At 46.6% G+C, this 22,202-nt stretch overlaps 1 protein-coding gene across 2 annotated transcripts in view; it reads left to right on the top strand.

The window, feature by feature from the left end:
* Positions 1-4,410: 4,410 nt before the first annotated feature.
* MAP2K5 (mitogen-activated protein kinase kinase 5) overlaps positions 4,411-22,202 on the top strand; it is a 1,189,932-nt gene continuing 1,172,140 nt past the window's right edge. For both annotated transcript variants that reach the window (XM_085644598.1, XM_085644597.1), the window contains exon 1: positions 4,411-4,545. Coding sequence is in view for 1 of the 2 variants with exons in the window: in XM_085644597.1 (XP_085500723.1) it covers positions 4,411-4,545 (135 nt within the window). In the remaining variant the exon portion in view is untranslated. The remainder of the gene's footprint in view (positions 4,546-22,202) is intronic.

The raw sequence follows: 22,202 nt of genomic DNA, 5'->3' as shown, positions 1-22,202 counted from the left end.
CGTTTGACCCAGGGTTGATTGATCCTATCAAGGTGTTGAATTTCCTACCTGAGTGCGCTTTGGGGGTGGTCACCTTCCATTTTGAGGTCCCAGTGGGCAGCTCTTAAAGCTTTCAGAAATCCTTCTCTTCACCACCTGGCCCCCTGGTATCTCGATCATTGAAGAGATTCTTCTTACAGAGACCCAAAGTAGTTTGTCCAACTCCTTCTTTAGACTTGCCTTTGGTTTTATGTGCTCTCCAACTGCCTGATTTTGAGCCCTTAAACATTGTGCATTGAAATTTCTGACACATTAGATATTATTTCTGGTGGCAATTGAGTGTGCTAAATGTATTGGGAAGTTGGGGTCATTGCTGAAATATGAACCCTTTCTGCAAATTTTCCCAGATGAGATTGTCTTGCTGTTTAACCAGGCTTTTTAGTCCAAAATTCCCTCATTAGCTACCAGATAACCAGAGGTGGCTTCGCATTTTTTCCCCAGATCCTCAGATGAAGGTGGCTTAACATCTTTTAGATGCCAGAAGCCTGCAGCGGACAGAAGGGTTCAGAAAGGTGGATAATCTTTTTGTCACCTTTGGACTAGCGAACAGTGGCCATAAGCCATCCAATTCCACTTTGAGTTGGTGACTTAAACAGATGATTCTACTGACTTATGAGGTTCAAGACTCAGACTCAACTGACCAAATCCAGGGCAAGGCTACTAGGCCTATCTCCACTTCTTGGGCATCATTTAAGGGTGTGTCGATGGAAGACATCTGTAATGTGGGCACTTTGTCCTCTCCCAATCATGGATCATTATCGCCTGGTGTTGGGAGGGAATTTGTCTCATGAATTTTCATCGCCCGTTTTAAATGAAAGCAGGCACTTGTAATACGTGACTTATAATATATGATATGGTGTATTTCTGAATTGGTATTGCATTTAAGGTCAATTTATGAACATAACATTGCTATGATTAAATATATCTGTTGTTTGACGATGGGACATGAAGCAGATAGGAGCTTTAAAGTCTGCTCATCATGTAATTACTGTGGCGTATAAGACTGGAGAGGATGTAATGCCGCTGCTCCAGCGGAAAGGGTAAATTTATATATCCTCCCTGCGTCACAGACCCGTCATCACACTAACTCATTCACACACGCATCCATTGGTGGGGCCCATAACACCAACACTCATACGTCTCACTCCGAATCTGTGCACAGGAGGAAAGAAGCGCTGGACATGTGGGGGTACCTTATTACCTATAGGAAGAAAAATATTTACATTATATACACCATATACATCTGCACCTATAGAATCCTAACTTTCAACATCAAGGCACTCCACCACTTGGTCGATGAACCAATTAGTTGGACTGGTTGATGGTGATATAGAACCAGCTAAAACACATTAAAGCTTCTGAACCTTTCATTAATCAATTACCTAATTAAAAGAATCACAAACTCATTTTTGTTAATCACGGTTTAGGTTATCTGATTAATTTTCTTTCGTTGGCATAATCAGCATTTAATCAAATCAGGGTTCAATGAATATTTTGTCACAAATTTGCATAACAATTATAGTTACCTAAATTCAGATACAGGTGACCATTTCCCGAAACCTGCCAGCCCTGCATAAATCAAATCCCTTCTGGTGAAATCGTCCAATCAAAGTGCAGGCCTAGACCCAATAAGTCCGGGAAAAGTTATTTCGCTTGGCATGACACAGTCCCAAAGGTATCACAAGGACCAGGCAATCGTGCAGGCAAATCGACTCTCCTCACCAGCAATCACCAACGGAAACTCGGAACGCACTTCTACACTTCTCGCCACCCTCTTCTAAAGTTCCCCTTGTATAGGAAATTCTAAGATAATCCGCAACATCTCCGGGAGTAGAAGACTCCTGATTGGCTAAACCCCTAAAAATTTAAATATTGGACTTGGTTCCCAGGTTTTTCTTGGTTCTCAGGGAATTGAATATGTCATCCAGTTCTCATGCGAAAAGTTCCGAAGTAACAACATGTAGACCTCTGGGTACAGGTCTTCGTTGTCCTTTTCTGTCATTCACATTAGCTGAGTTCTGGCAATCCTCCACGTTCCTATCCTTGACAATGAACACGGTGGCCACTTTGGAGGTCGCCTGGAGATTTTCAGAGCCATCCGAGTCTGCGCAGTAGGCATCGTGCTTACACGACAGTGGCCACTTCCGAACTCCATTTTGAATATTGCAGCCTAGTAGGCCCGAATGCCAACTTAAGCAAAACAAATATAAAAAATAATTAATATACGGAAATGAAGATTCTAATGTTTAAACCCACACTAATCCCAATCTATATTAGTATTTTCCTAGCTTATAGCAACATTTAAAGCAATAATACTCACCATTCCGCAATACCAGGAGCACAAACCATCACAAAAGCAACATAAATCATGCAATTTTCTATACCAACACATTCTACAGTTAATATGCGTACCACAGTTAGTCATTAGAATTATTAGCCATGCAATTAGCATTTAGTCCCCGTGTATCTTGTGTTTATCAAGGTGTAAAGTTGATTAGTAGTATGAACTACCTATTTTCACTAAGAAGCTTTTTATAGTAGAAAACCCTTTACCAATCTTTTCCCAAACACTTTCAACCTCCAGTGGAACATTTTTCTCATGCAAGTCTGTTATATTCTTAATATATTTTTTCAAATCTTGACTCTCGTCAGGAATGTAAGTACCACAATTTTGCACCTTCAGCATTCCGCAGACTCCTCCCTCTTTTGCCAAAATAATATCAAGGGCAAGTCGATTTTGTATTTAGACTGATTATGTAATTAGTATTTTCATGAAAAATAGAGAAGGTATACAAAATTTACCTGCTCCACCACCGCGGTTACCTACTGGTAATCTTCATTATTCCGAGTCCCTGTCTTTCTCGCTACAGTCAAGATTGCCAACCCTCTTTCCCCTTTCTTGTTTTCGGCTTCACAAGCAATTGTGAGATGTGGCAAGAAACAGGAGGAGGAAAGGGTTAGGGCTTACTTTACCTGAAGGGATGAGGAAGTCAGCCATCTTGGGGAGGGATGGAAATAACTAGACTGTGTTTTTTGATTGAAAGGTTCTGGATAAGAGCTGTTGCTCATCAGTAATTACTGTGGCGAGAAAGACATGGACACTGAGCAATGAAGATTACCAGTGAGTAACCGGGCATCATGAAGACACAATTGTCATCTTTTGGTCTTACAAACCAGCTACCCCATCAATCACACTTACTGTAACTTTGACCCTGACCTTTCAGCTGGGCTTGCATTACACAAATACACAGCTCTCAAGTTTCCTAGTGCAAGTAGCTCATCCCATCCAGGTTTTTTGTTACTTTGCTTTCTGTGATTCGTAGTCCTGATTTTCATAATGGATAACCAAGAAAATAAGTCCCAGAATACAAAGCAAATACCTGGTCTGAATAAGCTACTCATGCAGAAACCTGGGAACCGACAGCTTTGCAAATACCACATACATCTTTAATGGACATTCTAATGCCCTAGACATGCATCCTTGCAAATGGTTGGCACAGTGACACTGTGTTCAAAGTTCACCGATAAAAGAAATGATATTCTTATGTATAATGCAACCTCAAATACCTTATTTGGGGACTTAAACCGCTCCTTAATTAAAATTCCAACCCAATGGTGCATTATTTCTGTTAGTTTGGGGAAGACGAAGATCGTTTTAATCATTACAAGTTGTAGTGATTTAAACGATCTTATCTAGTTTCTTCCCCAAACTAACTTCCTAGCCCTCAAAAATCCAAGACTCTTCGTGGAGGGTGAATGGCAGATATAGGTATCTCCATATTTTTCAATACCAACAATCGCGCTTTTTAGGATTTAATAAATGTGTGACTAGCATGACCTACTAGTCGAACCATAAATCCCTTTACAAAGATGGCTGTTACTCCTAAACACTGTAGTAAGAAAACAACGCCGCGATCTTCACCAAGATGGCGCTACCACCGACACGATGTCAGACTGATGATATCGGCTTCCATAGGAAAGGAACTACTGTAACATTTGCAAGAATAGCAGTCGTTCCCTGTTCTCTGCTAATCAGCGAATGCTGCTACGTTTATCCAATTTACTGCCTACTATCATCTTGTGTTTTTCATAGATCATTTTCTCGCTGTGCACTTTAGGTTCCCATACAAAGATGGCGTATTCGTTAGGAGTTGTAAAGTTTCTTAACTTCACCAAGATGGCTTCGGTCCTTTCCTCTTTTGGTCCCCTTCCTCGTTCTATACTATGATGTTACATTATATGGTTCCGGGAAAAAAAGGTTCCTCCCCACATTACTGTCACTGTACCCGTATTCCGGATCCGTGAGCTGGGCTCCCCTTCCTCGCCCTGGTACCTGCCGGGGCCCGGCCACCTCTCCCCGGGCCAGCTCCCATGCTGCTGATGCTCGGCAGCCTGTCGGGGGATATGGATAAGCAGCTGCTGGTCATCAGGATTAGAGTCCCAGATGGGGGCGCCGTGGACTGGACAGTGCATTCTGCTACCCAGCTTCTCTTTAGGGACGTGCTGGTAAGTCCGAGTCAAAAGGTTAACAAAAGCACGTGGTTACCTAACCGTTAAAGACCTCTTCATATCTGACAACAGTAGAACCTAGTGCGCTCACCTGTCTCCTCTGCGACCCGTCAGACAGTCTCTTGATATTTGACCCCGCCCCATTACCGGTTGGTTCACTGGTCCTGAATCCCAACAATACAGCACTGCCCGACAACCCTCTGACTGGCTAAGTTTCGAGTGACCCATCACATACAGGATCGCAACATACTTTGACCATGCACACAATTTGTTACCACACCACAGACTTCTTTTATAGTAGTACCAATCAGACAAACCTCATACTCCCTTCCCCATGGAAAACCTTAAACAACCTGTGCCCCACAAAGTTAAGGTGACTGCTTCACTCCATGTCATACTGGGTACCGTTTCCATGTTTGAGCTTTAGTGTACTCACACACCTCATAGCAAGTATTTTAGGTAACTTGGCTTGGAAATAGTGTATGTGATACAGCGTCGGATTGGTAAGGCGGGAACTCGGGAAATGTCCGAGGGGCCGGTATCCGAGTTCCAGCCGTGGGCCGTTTTTTGGGAACCTGGGGGCTGTCTGTGCTGTTTGGATGCCGCCAGCGGCCCAGGTAGTGCCTGAGTGGCCTTTCTGGAGGCAGATGGCTGGGAGGAGGTGTCACTCCCTTTCTCTCGCTGGGTCGCCCATTAATGTATGGAGACCGAAGAACTGTAGTTTCAACTGAGGTTGCTGACTTAAATTAAGCATAGTTTTTTCACGAATCCAGGCACGCAATGCCCATTGCAAGAAAAGTGCTTCAGACATCCACCCACCCCTGTTATGTGGTGCTGTAGCTTGAGCTGCTGCAGCTTCCACAGAGGATTTTTTTAGTCGACGTGTGAGGAGGGCTATAGTACTTCAAAGGTCATTTAAAGGCTTTTTTTTTTTTTTTTTTTTAAATTAGAGGAAGCTTTGTTTTTTTAATTGCCTTTGAGCCCCCTGTGGTCCTGCTCTGTTCTGCCCACGTGCTAGGTGGTATTTAAAGACGTGGTGGGGACAGATAATCAAGGATGAATGGTTCAATTAGCTTATTTATCCCCATTGAGAAATACACTGCAATGGTACCTTGTTACACTCTTAACTACTACAAAGGAGAGCAAGTTTCCTTTAAAATGTAAATGAGTGAGCCAGTTATATTTTAGTATATTAGCATTTTTGTGCGTTTGCTAAACCTGGTGAAAACCAAGGAGCTGTTACATAAATATTTATGACACTATAATATAAACATCAATGACGTTTTTTATATATTTTCTTAGCACATTGAAACTATTCATAACACAAGGCACTAGTTGATCAGAATTTTTTTAATGAAAATATGTATATTCTTTCATCAGGTTCTATAAATGATTTCATTTAATGGCCCAAACCTCTATGTCCATTCGCTCGTCTTATTCCAGTTAATTGTTGCCTTTAGCAAAGTGTATTGTTGGTGCTGTATGCCCTGTTTTGCCTTGAAGTCCGTGTGGCATTTTCATTCCAAGGAAGCTGCTTTGAGGGTGATTGGGTTAACTCCTGAGCCTTTTAACTGCTTGAATAACTGGGTTTGCATCGCTAATGGATGGTACCTTTCATCTCATGATCACACAAAAAGAGGGGGGGGGACTAGGAGCAAAGTTGGAAAGCATGAAAGCATAAGGTCCAGTACCCATGCTCCTCTAGAGTTAAATGTACAAACTGGGGGGTAGCTGTTCCTAAAAAAATGGGAAGAGGAGGAGAGAGAAAAAAGCCAGTAATGGGTAACTGAGACCACCCAATTTGAAGTCAATATGGGAGGTCAAAAAAGGGGGAATTACTCCTTGAGTATTTAGTGCCCTCACACACATCGGCACCCGACGTACGAAGGGTAGGTTTATCCACCCATCCACAGGCAAGCTATTTTCCTCATCCTACCACTGTGTCGCTGCCGATGTAGCCCTTCCTCTCGAATTCTGGGGTTGGGTACAGGCTCCTACGATTAGAGTGCCTTACAGTGCTTGGACGCATTTTGACTTTAATCAAGGTACTACAGGAATACAGTTTTTTTCTGAAACCTGGTCTTTCCCTTTATCTTTTTCTGACATCACTACACTCATCTCCTTTATCAGTCCTGACGAAGCGCTATAGGATCCCTTATGGACCACCACTGAGCGCGAAACATGTTGACCCTATTCTAGATGCACTTCGTTGACACCACAGCACCCATCCTGAGAGCAGCGGTGAGTTACACATCCGCCCTCTACATTTTTTCCAAAGAGTAGCTGCAGGCTTCACTACGTTTTTAACCGTCTATGTGGACCCGTGAATAAAACTCAGTTTCAGGGTTCCATTTAGTCATTTTAACATTCACTTAACTCACCTGTCCAGGCCCACACACCCCCATGCACAACTGCGGCGACTCCGAAAAGATCTCTGCTAAATAGCCCTCTTGCGGGGCCCGTGAGGGACTGCAGCGCCACCCCCACGAGGAGCTACGCCCCATGATGAAGCATGACACCTGCAAGGGTGTGTGAGGGCACTAAATACTCAAGGAGTAATTCCCCCTTTTTTGACCTCCCATATTGACTTCGAATTGGGTGGTCTCAGTTACCCATTACTGGCTTTTCTCTCTCTCTCTCCTCTTCCCATTTTTTTAGGAACAGCTACCCCCCAGTTTGAACCTTTCATCTCATACCTAAACACTCCAAACATGCCACAGGACACTCGCACATATATATATATATATTTTTTTTTTAATAGAGTTTTATATAGCGCGAACTTGACCCGAATCGGGTATCAGAGCGCTTTACATAGCACCAGTTGCGTTACATTAGGACACATTCATTTTTGTTAGGCACGGGGAGATTAAGTGATTTGACCAGAATCATAGGATGTTCAGAGTCATCCATATTAGAACCAGTCTCTCAATTCTTGTCACTTCATATTCATGCATTAGAGCAGCAACACAATATGGTAAGAGCACAACTTTGATCATCACATATGACATACATGCAACCTTTGGGCATTAAACTGATACTAATGAGGTAAGACCTTTGCACAGACAGTAAACATTTCAAAATAATGAAGTAATACCATCACAAAATGTGCTACTTTGTGCAGCATCATTTGCTTTTCATTGCTGCATAATTTAGTCAATGATTACACATAATTTGGTCCTCCCTATCACATAATCCCAGTGGCCCTCACCATGTCAATAACTGCATGTAAAATATAATTGCAGACTCCCTAAATAAAAAATAAATACAAGATAAAGGGATCTGTGGGAAATGTATTGTTCTGAGAGTAAAGCTCAGTTAGTATGTTTACTTCAGATAGCTGAGTGTGTAACCGGTTGGTGAACTGGGGTCTAGTGAGTTGTGTGTTTTATAGACCTATGAGGTCCCAGCCTGGGAATGAAAGCACTGTGAATATGTAGGTGAATTAAAAAATATATTACAAGTTGCACACCGTATAATGTAGGCTGTCCGAAAATGCAGGAAGACTCTAGGGAAAATATACAAACTTTTTTTCACCATTTTTGTGTCACAAAAAAAGTGACATAAACCCAGGATAAAGTGATGTTCTGGAATTTACTTTCCAGCACAAATCCAGATTTGTGTTGGAAAGTTGTCTACCATGGCTAATTAGAGCGACACACTTCTTTACTGCAAAAGTACATTCCATGGATTGTATGTGGGCATTAGTATACAACGGCATGTTACACACGCACACTGTTTTGGCGAGCATCTCGCATACTAGGCGTCATGTTTCTGTTTGTTTTCCGCATTTGTAAAGTATTTATATCACACACACACGCGCACTCGTACACGCACTCGCACTCTCTCTCTGAATCTTGTTTTGGGAGCTTGTCATTCACCAGACTTATTGCAGCTCATGTTTGTCTGCATCTTCAGCATTTCTGTTTGTGCGCGCTCTACACTCATGTCATCCATCAGCACTAATTCTTCCCACAGATCAGACGGCAGATGTATAAAGTTTTTTTAATAGTGTTTTATATTTCGGCCTGCATTGAGTTTATACAGTGTCTCAGTCTCCACATTCCAGCCAAAGGAGAGCAAGTAATAAACTTCAGTTGTCTATGGTAGCACCCTCATCCACCATCATGTGCAATGCTAAAGCAAATGGCAGCAGAGTTATATGTTGAGAATTAAAAATTTGCGAACGTTCGTGACAAGAATTTTCAATTCTATTAAGGACAACGGAGGCGAGGATTATGCTTCTCATAATTTCTTTACTGTAACTCACAGCAGCCAATGAAAACAATAAAAAACCATGTGATGAACCATAGAGTCTCAGGGTATATAAGGTCCCTGCATGCACATAGAGTCCTCTTTCTTTGGAAAAACATAACAGTTAAGTCCAATCACGACCTGCTCCTGAAGGGACACCGGCAGCCTAGGACTTCTTCAACCAAGACCTGAAGGCGCAACAGGGCCGGAAACTTGAACTGGAGCTTGGACCGGGTAACTCCCTCTTGCAAGGAACAAAGAAGAACTGCATATCAGCTGTCCACGGCTGAACCGTATCTAAGCTTTATTTACTGTCAGCACCTGAAATAAAAGAAGAAGAACACCCGTAAAAACCATTCCCAACTACTTGGAAAGTCAACAGCACGACATCAGTATAAGGGTGGGCAACATCGTAAACTTAATCTGTAAATTAGGCGAATCAAGCAGATAAGCGATACAATACATAATGTTCCCTGGGTGGGATAATCCTCGCCTCCGTTGTCCTTAATAGAATTGAAAATTCTTGTCACGAATGTTCGCAAATTTTTAATTCTATGTCAGGACCGGAGGCTCAGATTATGCTTGTTCAAAGCTTAGCCACCACAACAGAAGCTACATTCACAATGGGTTTGTAATAAAATGCTTTAAAGGTGTGCTCGGTAGACCAATCAGCTGCACTCATAATTTCTGACAAGCTGACCCCTGAGGAATATGCTTTTGAAGCCATCGCACCACGGGCTGAGTGAGCCCCAAATTTAGAAGTGTCAATTCCTGCTTCGCCCATGAGCCAGCGCATCCAGCGAGACAAGGTAGCCGGAGCCACCGGGTGAAAGGGTTTCTGCAGAGCAATCAACAATTGACCGTGCATATCGCTACGAAATTCTGCAGTACTCACCTCGTAATCCTTAACGCACTGAACCACGCACAGCTTGGGGTTATTTGGGAAAGCTGGGTATGTGACCGATGCAGTGTTACACTTAGTTCTCCCAGACAAAATAAAAGTGACTCCTTCCGGGGAAAACCTACACCCGCTAAGTCCAATGCACGTACGTCAGATACTCTTTTGCAAGAGACTAGACATAGAAGCATCGTTAGTTTAGCAGAGAGTTGTTTACGGGATAAGTATTTGTTGGAAAGCCAGGCTTCTAGAAATTTCAGGACAATGGAGACATCCCACAACTGAGAATATTTAGGACATGGAGGTTTAACCATCCTTACTCCCCGCAGCAGTTTGCAAACTAGTGGATGTTCACCTATGGGTTTACCCTCTAAAGGTAAATGACCGGCCGATATAGCGGACCGAAAGTTGTTGACTGTTCTGTATGCCAAACACGAGGATGCATAGAGGCCAGAAAATTGACAACTAAAGAGACGTGCTGTAGAGGGAGCCACGTCCCGTTGAGCGCACCAATCACACCATCTCTTCCAAGAGGAAGCATATCTCTTATGGGTAGTGGCCGACCAGGTCTCGCTGATAAACCTGTCAGCCTTGCGTGAAAGGCCTGGGATTTTCCAGCGGTCCCTGAAACCCGCCATGCCACTAGGGGGAGGTGGCCCGACCACACCAACGGATGAGGATTCTGAAGAGGGTCCAGCAACAGGTTCTCTATCCGGGGAAGAAGAACTGGGACCGCACAACACATTTCCAAAAGTATTGAGAACCATGCCTGCGCCCTCCATAACGGAGTGATCAAGATGAGTTCTGCCCGAAAGGTCCTGTCTCGCGCGAGAACCCTGGGTATCATCACAAACGGGGGAAATGCATAACAGAGGGACGGTGGCCATTCCTGCAAGAATGCATCCGAAGCTAGAGCCTCTGGGTCCGGCCTCCAACTGAAGAATTGGAGAACTTGTCTGTTGAGGCAGGATGTGAACAAGTCTATCTGACAGCGACCCCAAAGATGAATCAGATTCCGAAAAACCTGGGGTGACAGCATCCAATCGCTGAAGGCTTGTAGATGGCGGGAATGCCAGTCTGCTACCTCGTTGCTGTAGCCCGGTAGGTATTCCGCTATCACTGAGATCCTGTTCTGGAGGCATTAATGCCAAAAGTCTTTGGCAATCTCCGCTAACATTCAAGACCTGGTCCCACCCAGTTTGTTGACCTAGCGGACCGCCGAAATGTTGTCCATCCGAAGAAGGATACAACAATCCGTCTTCTGAGGAGAGAGACATCGGATTGCAAAGGAACCAGCTAACAGTTCTAGACAGTTGATATGTAACTGTAGTTCCTCCAGCGATCACCCGTGGACAAGTGGCCGCAGCGGGCTCCCCAACCCCACCGGCTGGCATCGGATTCGATTATCACATCCGGGGCTGATCCGAACAGTGCTCGGCCGTTCCAGGCCTCCATGTGGTTTAACCACCAGACCATCTCCAGCCTCGCCTCCTCTGAGAGAGGAATCTGTTCCGAGTAACTGAGGCCTTTCCGGAGGTGGTGGATCTTGAGCCTTTGGAGAGCCCGGTAGTGAAGGGGACCCGGGAAGATCGCCTGAATGGATGAGGCCAATAGACCCACATTTTGGGACAATGAGCGCAAGGATATCATCTGTTTGTGTAGTATAGACCTCAGTTCTCGTTTGATGGCCCTGATCTTTGGCATCGGGAGCAGGAGCTGGCAAGACACAGAGTTCACGAGGAATCCCAAAAATTCTATTGATTGGGTCGGGGACAGCACCGATTTGGTTGGATTGACAATGAACCCCAACTTTTGCAACAGACTGATAGCCCAATTGGGATGCGTTTTGAGCAAGTTGGGGAGAATTCGCTAAAATGTTAATGTCGTCTAAGTATATTATGAGATGGACTCCCCGGGCTCTGAGCGATTCTACCACTGGTCGCAGCAGCTTCGTGAAGCACCACGGTGCTGTCGACAGCCCCGAACGGGACAACTGTGTACTCGTAACAAACCCCTTTCCACAGGAACTGAAGAAACCGGCGATGAGGGGGAAAGATGGGAATGGATAAATACGCATCTTTCAGGTCCAGCCGGACCATCCAGTCTCCTTCCTGGAGGAGGTCGTGCAAAAGATGGATACCCTCCATCTTGAAGTGCCTGTAAATAATCCATGAATTGAAATCTCTGAGATTTAAGACCAGTCTGGACCCACCCCCTTTCTTTTCTACTAGAAAGACATTGCTTAGAAAGCCATGGGGATGTAGAGTGGAAACCACTATTGCACCTTTCCGTAGTAGGGACTCGATTTCTGTTGAAATAAAGGTCTGATCTTGTTGGGAAAAAAAACAGGGGAAGAGGATGAAATGTCTGTGATGGGGAATCGTACAGTTCTAGCTTTTAACCCCTGAACCGTGTCCAACACCCAAGCATCTTGAGAGATTTCGCACCAGTTGTGGAGAAAACAACTTATTCTGCCCCCCAATATCACTTCGGCACAAGAGATCAGGCTCACCTGAGCTTCCGGCGTCCTGCTGATTATTGGAATTGCCGCCAAATCTTCCACTTTTGCGGAACCTGTTCCAGGATCTTCGAGTAGAGTAAAAGGAGGAGGAAGTACCGGAATTGTCTTGGTACCCTCCTCTTTGCTGCCCACGTTGGGCGCCTTAGCTGTACCCTCGGCCGAACGAGCGCCCACGAAAGCATCCGGCCCTGCCAAAAACTGGGCGGAACGCCCGTTTGAGCGAACCCTGGGCCTTTTCAAGCCCACTGAAGGTGGCCACAAATTTTGTTAATTCTTTTAAGAAGGGTTGCCCAAACAAAAGTCCTTGCGCCAGCGGTCCCGATTCCGAGGTGGACAGTTCCGCCAATTTGGGATCCAACTTTAGGAGAATGGAACGGCGTCGCTCTGTTGAAAGTGCACAGTTGGGGAGGAGGAGCCTAGCCTGCAGCCGAGATGGCCGCCTAGCTCTTCGGCTCCGCCGACCCTTGCGCCCTTCGTCGATATCCTGGCAAGAATCCTGTGCCTCCGAGCCCTACGCTTACCTGCGCCACGTTCCTGACCACGTTACTGTGACTCCGGTCGAGAACGGAGCTGCCCCGGCGGAGTTGAGCCCCGGTTTCCATTCCGGCCTTCCAAGCGGTCACAGCCGGGCCATTGTTTAGTGGGGACGGCCGGCGGCGACAACGATAGCAGCGGCCGCTGTGGAGAGGGAGGAGCCGGTGCACCGGACCTGGAGCGCGGCGCTGGGATTCTCACAGCCGCCTTTTCCATGCTCGGCTGCCCAGCGCGCCCCGCTCGCAACATTGTATCCGGCTCTCGTATATTGTATCCCGGCCCAGCTGGGAGAGGGCCGGGATCGTTTCTTTGTTGCAGCCTACAGCAGCGGACGCCATCTTCCGCATCGGAAGCCCTGGTCTTGCCGGTGGGTTTCCCTGCGCCACAGATTCCCCTGTCCTTGAGGCCTCTCCACGACCGGCTGCCTCCACGTTTCCGGCACCACCAGGGCCCCGCAGAGAGCTCATCACTTTCCAGATACCGATGGTTGGTGAAGGGGGCTTGCTTCCCGGGGCGCTCGATGGTTGCTTGCCTAAGATGGCGGACGCAACAGCACCCTCCATCCTTGATCCACCGCTGGGGCTTCGCGACATCCTGGCAGCACTGGAGGACCTGCGGTTGGCCTTCCACGACTCTGCCACTGATTTGGAGGACCGGTTTGATTGTACTTTTTCAGCTGGTCATGATGATTCTCCAGTGCGGCATGTTAAGCCACATCTTCAGTCGACTGTCGGTGGATCACCCGAGTTGAGGTATGTGTCAGTGACGGGGGGACGTGTCACAGTGCCCGCTGCGGTACTCTTCGGCTCTGCCCTGGAGGAGTCTGACAATACTGCTCCCTTGGTATGGCCGGAGCTTGTGTCTCAGACGCCGTTTTGCCCATCTCTTTTGTCCTTTGGTGCCACGTTTTTGAGCGTCTTCCTGGACTTGCTTCCTGTACATCGGCCGGCCGCTACTCTGGAACTTATGCATCGTCCTGCTCCCTGTTGTACTAGCCACGGCATAGCAGTGGCGCATTCTGTGGTCCTTTACTATCGAGCTTCACTCCAGTTTGACTTGTCTCTTACACCTCGACTTCTGCAACGGACTCCATGGTGGCCCATCCCGTCCAGGTTGGCTGTACTGCAATTGGATTCTGTTGGACTGCAGATTCGAAGGGGCCAAGGCTGAGGAAGGGGGTTTTTCTTGTTGCACATTGATACGTATATGGCTGGGACTGGGACTTGTGACTGTTGGAGGTACATGTAGCATGGGTGTTGGGTCGGGGCCTGGGGTTGGGTGACCGCGGATAACGATTTTGCTTGCATTGAATAGATCCTTGGCCCTCCTCCGCTCAACCGCGACATTCTTTTTCTTTTTCTTCTCTTTCTCTTCTCCTACATTTCGGGTACTCTTTTGGGGCGACAGACACACTGCTAGGGGGGGTAGGCCGTAGCCTCTGCATGCGTGTAGGGTGGGGGGTATATTTCCTTGTTGGTTTTTTTTTTTTCTATGGGCCTCCTTTTTCTTTCTTTCTCTTCTCTTTTTCTCTTCTCCCTTTCTACTCTTTACCTTTCTCGCTTGCTCTTCCCTTTCTTCTTTCTTGGGTCGATGGGAGGATTGGGAACTCGTGGGTAGTGCTTGGGGATCGTCATGTGATATGTTTCTTTTCTATCCTGATTTCATCGAGTGCGATTGATTACCTTACGGATAATGCTTGCTGACTCTTCTGATGATCGTTGCCCACTATAGTCCTAACTGCATTGCTTTGATTCGGATCCTTCCAGACCTGTTGCAATGGACTTATTTCAAAACTTTATAAAAATTAAACCTCATCATCCTGGCGCTCGGCGGCACAATTGTGTATAACGTGACCTGGTCTATTCGTGCTGGTACTGATATGCTGCTGAGTTGTATAATTGCTTGCTGATGTGCCCTTTATTGTCGAGGCCGGCCTGAGGGTTGTAGGCCCGTATTTGTCTGCACATACCGTTAAATAAAGGTTTTCCAAAAAAAAAAAAAAAAAAAAAAAAGAAAGTGCACAGTTGGCATTGCCAAGCTGGCACACCGCTCTCTGGGCCCAGCCAATCCGCTCATCAGGATCAATTGCGAGGGATGACTCCTTGGCTCTAAAGCCCAGCTCGAGAATTTTGGTCAAGGGACCCGCTATATCTAACAATTTGTCCTGACAGGACCTCCACGATCTGTCAAGACCCTTCTAGGGGTCCTTAGAATATTTCTTCAAGTATGTGAGCATCGAGGGGTCCACCTCTGGCGTATCTGCCACTTTATCAGCTAGGTCAGGCCTAGGACATTCAGACCGCAGTCTCGCCCTCACTTCCTTATCAAATGCCTGGCGCAGATGGGACTGCACATAGTCTGCTACCTCCTGAGGCGGGAGCCAAGCAGTAGAATTAGGATGTATTATCTCGGCAGGTTCAAAATTGAGGACCTTAGGGGTTGGATGCAAATGCTTCTCCATCCGCGCCTTTTTGGAGGGGCGGGGAGCCTCTTCCTGATCAGTGGATGGGTTCGAAGAGGTGTCCTGGCCATGGTCGTCCTGAGATATCTCGGTAATCGTGGTGTCCGTGCCAGGGGCAGAGCGTTCATGGTCGGCCAAAGATTTAGCTAATCTAGCAAAATCTGCAGTATGGGGGTTCGTTTTACCGTGCCCCCCAGATCTAGCTCAAGAACCCGACGTGGGAAGCCAGCCTTGTTGCTTGGCATATGAGCAAAGGTGGCGTTTTAAGGGTGCAATCGCCCTTACCAGCGTGGAATTCACGGAATGCTGGACGCCCGCGTCTAATGCCTCTACGAGGTCTTGTTCCATAAGCCCCGAAGGGTCCTCCTCATAGTAGTAGTAATCTTCCTCATAATATTCAGCCATTTTAAACACACCAAGTGTGAAGGTATTGACCCTGTAAAGATGTGGCTCGTAACCTGATTAATCAGGCTGAGGAATGATATGCAGAAGAGGTATGGGGGAGTGGTACCCCAAGCAAGCCCAGTTAATGCACCAAAGGTGATAGCAAACTTTTACTTAGGATGTGGAGGGAGGAAGAGCTTGCTGACTGCCCACTCTAGGCAAAGCCTATGCTTAATTGTGCAGCCCTACAGTATATGCACTCTATAGGGTGTCAGGGGAGCCAAAACGAGCCTTTAACATGCGTCAAATAATGATATTGCTGGGTCTGAAGCACAAAACGCTGCTTCTGCGTTCTCTAAATGCACGCGAAAGTAAACCAGGGCAAATATGACCGCCGCGCATGCGCGCTGGCCGAGGCTCAGAAAAATAGAAAGAAGGTCACGCGTCTTCTGACGCGCTCCCCGGGACCTCCCGCTCCACAACAAAGACGCGAGCTCCGGCGCCGGACTACACCCGCGCTGCGCAATCGGCATGCAAACACTCCTAATCTAGGCTTATTCGCCACAATCACGAATCACTTCACTTACAAGGAAACAATGGCACTTAACTGGCTGCGGAGCAGCAAAGAAAGAGGACTCTATGTGCATGCAGGGACCTTATATACCCTGAGACTCTATGGTTCATCACATGGTGTTTTATTGTGTTTTCATGGGCTGCTGTGAGTTACAGTAAAGAAATGAGAAGCATAATCGGAGCCTCCGGTCCTGACATAGAATATGATTGCCCATGCGCACATAGCTTGTCGACAGGGAGACTGAGAATAATCATCATTTTTTCTGGTTCCACATTGCCCAATGCCCTGCTGTTATGGTGGGGTGTTTCTAATAAAAATGTTCATGGAATATCCCCATGTACAAATGTCACTGTTGGGAACCCTGTGCAGATTTTAATACAATGCTTATTACAACATACGCTCATTTAAATTGAAAAATATGGGCTTTGATTTTAGTAAAACTTATACACAGGACCACATCTAGTGGCTGAGCAATGCTGTCTGCTAACCCCTGCAAATTGCCAACTGATAGTCCAGCCAAAGGTGTATTTTTATTAACAATGTTTCCAAGTGCCTTAATTTTTTTTAAAATAGCTTGTTCCGCATCCTATAGTTGACTGGGGCAGTACATGGTTACTGAATGATGGATACTGTTTTAATTATTGATCTATTATTGCCTAAGTTACTCTTAAATTCCAATCAATTCAATTAGCCTTTCTACAACTAACTCTCCCAGGGCAGTAACGGTGGGTAGCAAAGGTTTAGTAGGTTTAGAAGAGGTAACAGAGGGATGGCAACTTCCTTACAGCATAATCTATTGATCATACCAACTAAAATTCGATGTGTGGTTACAGCTTTATCTTTCAAAAATACTGAGGGCTTATTGTAGAGAAGGTTGTTATGGGCTGAAACTTCAAAAATAAGCTCAGACCAACTCACAACACCTTTGCTCAACACCATGTAACTGACTCTTTGCTCCGCTCCGCTCAGCTCAATTAACTATTATCAAGTATGTTTATGTAGTCTTCAGGGATGGAACTGGCAGATATACTGTAAAAAATATTTTCAACAGAGAAAACTTTCTTTACATAGGTTCAGAAGCCACAACAGATTCTCTTAATTATTTTAGTATCTTCCTCGAGGCTAGGAGAGGCTTCTTTGGCCTTTGCCAACTGAAAACTTGTTTAAGGTCAACTATGTTCCAGAAAAGACTGAATCATGTCGCCATGTGCAACACACACAAAGAGATGATGGAGACAGTTGACATACAGACAATAGCAAAATAATTTGTCCATCACTTTGAACGGCACAAGACAATATATGTTTTTGTAAACTTAAAGTTGATGGTTTTATTATAACTGCCTGCAGCAAGAAAGAATAATTTTTGTTTAGTCTAGTTGCATTTTGAGGTTTTGGAAGGTCACTAAGAAGATTTTGTTTATTTTTCCTTTTTTCCATTCGACCCTTATTTGCTTTGTGCATAAAATACACGTTTTTCACATATTTTTTAATTAATTTGCAGAATGCAAATAAAAATAAAGCATACTTGCAGACTTTGACTACATGTCTGCCTTTCTCACTATTTCACTTAAAAACTAAACGATTGTATACGTTTATCAAAACCCGAGGCTCCCAGAGATGGGCACTTTGTATAGGGTCAATGGAAAGTCCCCAATGCTGTCCCTCCCCTGCCCCCGAATTCGAGTGTCTCCTACACGCCTACAATACACATAGTCCATGCCTTTTATATTTAGGCATTGGGCAAGGGCCATGCTCAGTGTCCGTGCTCCGTGTAATCTACTTGTGGGGCAAGGTCTTGTGCAATATTCTTTGTGACATGTACCATGTGGAACTATGTCTGATGCTTATGTGAACAGTGATGCCAGCAGTGTGCCGGTTGGAGTTGTGTTGCATAGATAGGCATAACTGGTGAATATGAGCGTTTTTGTTTTGGTTTGTAACAATAGAATCCCATCAAACCAGGTGCTTTCAGGAAGTGCATTCCAGTATCAAATTTTCATGTTTTAGTCAACCGGTACCAAACCACAACTTTGCTCTCTGTGACTCTAACATGGAGGTTTACAAATATTTTCAGTCTCACTCATTTCTCTGTGCTGGCAATAGCAGAGAAAAAGGAGACCTTGACTTGTCTACAAACATCAGACAGTGAAAGAAGAAGGCTGGATGTTTAATTATAGAGCACAGTCTCACTCCATTAAGGGCGAATATTGTCATTTTCTGCTACTTCTCTCACTTAACCCCAGCTCCTTATGTAATGGAAAGCTGCTATCAGAACCATGTGTGACAAATGCTCCAGTAACTGTGGTAGCAGCTTTCGGCTTCATATTTACTTTTGCTCCTTGGTTCCTGTTTTTCCTCTTCTTGGGACTCTGCTTTTAAGGGAATTCCTTCAGCTCAGTCTCCTGGAATCCACCTCCAGATGGAACTGGTACTCATCTGCTCTGGTCCAGGGTTTGTGAGGGCCATGTTTCTAAATTATCTTCTGTCTAAGATTCTCCTACCTGCCTGGACCTTAGTTATGCCACTTGCTTTTTTCCCTCCATTTAGGGGCCGATTCCGATTCCGGCCGCAAAACGTAACAACCGACACGGACCCGGACCGGATACCGACCGACACGGACCAGCGCCGTACGACCCGTGCAGTACGATGCAACGCGCGTGAATTACAACCGACACGTACGGAATAAAAGCCGTATGACTGAGACGTAGGGAAAACAGTGATCCGGCCGGAAAAGAACGCGATTTTCACTGACCGACACAAACCAGGAATGAACCCGACCGACCCGTACCCGCGATGTCCGATCCGCGCAGTACGATGCAATGCGTGGAAACTCAGACAGACTCGCACGTAGACCAAGCCGCACGACCGACACGCACAGAAAACCGGGCCCACAAGCAATAGAGACCTTCGCGACCGACGCGTATGAAACACAGAAGATAGGCAGCGTGAACGAGGCGGAGAAGCCCGCACGAGACAACATCAGCGACCGTATCCGTCAGATGAACGTCTCCTTCATGCCTACAAAACCCAAAGGAAAAAAGACAAAAAAAGGACCAAACAAGCAATGACAAATCCAATAAATACCAAATAAAAAAAACCTGGGACAAAGACACTCCCACAACTCCAAATATATAATGGACTACAATCACTACCATCATCCCTTGCAAACAGGAGACACAGCCAGCAGCAAACACCATTACACAGCAACCACAGACACACTCACAACTCACCCATCACACAACTCACACACCATCAGCACCTCATCCAACATCACACACACATACAGCCAGCAAAACCAACACCAACCCACCCTCACTTGCACCCTCACACACACATCCCTCACCACCACCACCCATCACCATGCCCCCAAAGAAGAATCCACAGTTCACAGATAGTGAGTTAGAAGTGCTGGTAGACTAGATCATCAGAGTAGAGCCACATTTGTTTGGTACATTGGTCCAGAGGACCCCTATGTCACAGAAAACAAAGATGTGGGCGAGGATTGTGGACAAGGTGAACGCACAAGCACCAGCAAGGCGCACAAAGGACGATATCCAGAACAGGCGGTATGACGTGCGCAGGAGGGTCAAGAAACTCATTGAAAAAGATCACACCCTGAGTCAGTGCACCGGCGGTGGCCCTCCTGCCAAACCAGTCTACTTCAGGACCTGGGAGGAGAAGGTGCAGGACATCCTACCACCAGAGAGCGTCCATGGACTAACAGACATACCAGAGCCTGGTGAGTACACAAACAACATACCCAAGATTGTGTGGCAAGGGGGCAGTGAAACCATGCACCGCAAGCAAAGCTACACTAACCAATAGACAATCAACCCAAGATGTGTATGCCAGTCAGACAAACACAATACCTGCCATCTCATAGTGACTTGGAACTGTGTCATGACATGCACCAACCTACAAACAAATAGAGCAAGGCAGTGGCACAATGCTAAATAGACACTGCCAGACAGTTTGCCACCACAAACACACTACCTCACAGTGCAGCTGACTGACCGGAAGGAATTGTGGGGATGCAGGTGAAGTGAGTGTATCTAAAAGCATGATGGGGTTTGTAGTCACAGATAATGGTCCCCCTCAAAATTGGCCCATCAAGACCTCCCTGAAACATGTCCACATCACAGGGAGTGGAAAATGACTGACAAGATGGCTGACACTGGGTCCTGCTGTGGGGAGCACAAGGACCTGCTAGGGCATGTGCGCAAATCAGAAGCAGGACACCACTGACTGACATCCTGAAAGACAACTTGCACACCCTACAATGGAAGCACGTTTCATGGTGGGATGTTTGGCCGGGTGGGAAGGAGGACTGAAAGCTCTCACCATACTTACCAGCATTTGGAGACACACACCCCCCTCAACACAAACTCCACACAACTCACCGGGTAGAATGCATTGACTCACACCTCTGTGAAACCTCATCAAATGACACCCCGTACTGGGTGCAGCTGTGTGAAGCACAGGTGCTTTCTTTAGACTTGTAGCCAAACAAACACCAGGATTTTACAGTCAGCCATCTTGCCATTGCTGTCACACCCCATCACAGGGAAGCAGAGTCAAGAGGAAGGAAGTATGGGCATGTTGGGAAGGGGAGTGAAGCCAAGAGCATGATGGGAGTCGCAGTCACAGACAATCTATACCCACCCACATGGCCCAGCAAGCATACACTGAACCATGCTCGCCTCACAGGGAGTGGGAAGGGACTGACAAGATGTCTGACACTGGGCTCTGTTGTGGGGAGCACAAGGCCCTGCTGGGAAATGGGCAACAACAATCTCAAACACTGTCCGTGACAACCTGGAAAAAAGCAGTGTACAGGCAGGCATCTGTTCATACAGTAGAAAATGTCATGTTTGTGAACTATTGATGCCTGTAGAAACATAACTCACATTGTGTTTCTCTTCCAAACACAGGTGGTGCTGGGGAGCCAGCACCAAATGAAGAGGATTCCCAGGCCCAGACTCTGGTGGACACTGAGCTCTCTGGTTTGACTCTGTCTCTGTCCTCTTCGGATGACGACGACCAACCTGGCCCCTCCGGTGTGAGTCATCATGCAGCACCAGCAGCATCAACATCTGCACCCCCTGTACCCACGCCTCCAGCATCTGGACACCGACAGGGCACCCCCGCCAACACGGACAGACCAAGGCCACTGAACACCCACAGCACAGGGACACAGGACCCCCCGGAAGCTACAGCAAACACCACCAGCAACACCACCCAAGGGGTCCCAGTGTCACCTGTGCGTCCCGCCGCTGGTCCTGCCCGTGTGGATAGGGGTGCTGGGAGGGGTGGGAGGCAGAGGGCGCGCCTTGCAGAGGGGTCTGGACTGCATGATGACCCCCAACTGGCACGCATCATAGATGCGTACCAGGATAGCACCGGAGGATTTGGCCAGGTAGTGGGGATCCTCAAGGACATGCAACAGGAGCAGGCTGCCCACTATGCCCGCATGGAGGCCAAGTGGGATGCCCTTACTGCGGTGCATCGGGACATACGCCAATGCCTCCGCCAGATCAACACAAACCTGTCCACACCTCCCTGTGTGGCCACAACATCTGTTGCAACACCATCTGCCAGCGCCACAGGGAGGGAGGAGGACTCTGGCGTAGAGTCCCCTGCACCGCAGAGGCCTGCACCTGAGGACCCCCCCCGACCCAGGAAGAAGAGGGGTCGTCCGAAGAAGGACATGTGAGAGGCAGATGTCCCAGCACATCCCCCAGGGCCTCTAAACCTGTTCTGGACAATGTTCTTTGTGCGCAACCCGTTCACCTTGTCCAGTCGCACACAATTCGCTCACATAACATGGAGGGTTCTTGTTAAACCAATGTAGCAGATGAATGTGGACTTCACTCTGGACATTTCATCTACCAGCACTTCCAACTCTAATGTGAACTTTGGATTCCAAAAACAATGTACAGCACCCACCATCCTGTGCACTTTCCACACTCATGTCCGAAAATAAACTCACCAGTACACCATACTTGCCTCTGTTGTGAGTCCAAATTGTCAT

The sequence above is a fragment of the Triturus cristatus genome, chromosome 3_1 (assembly GCF_964204655.1).
Source record: "Triturus cristatus chromosome 3_1, aTriCri1.1, whole genome shotgun sequence".
Taxonomy (NCBI): domain Eukaryota; kingdom Metazoa; phylum Chordata; class Amphibia; order Caudata; family Salamandridae; genus Triturus; species Triturus cristatus.
The sequence above is the reverse complement of the archived record's forward strand: the minus strand, read 5'-3'. Positions and strand labels throughout refer to the sequence as shown.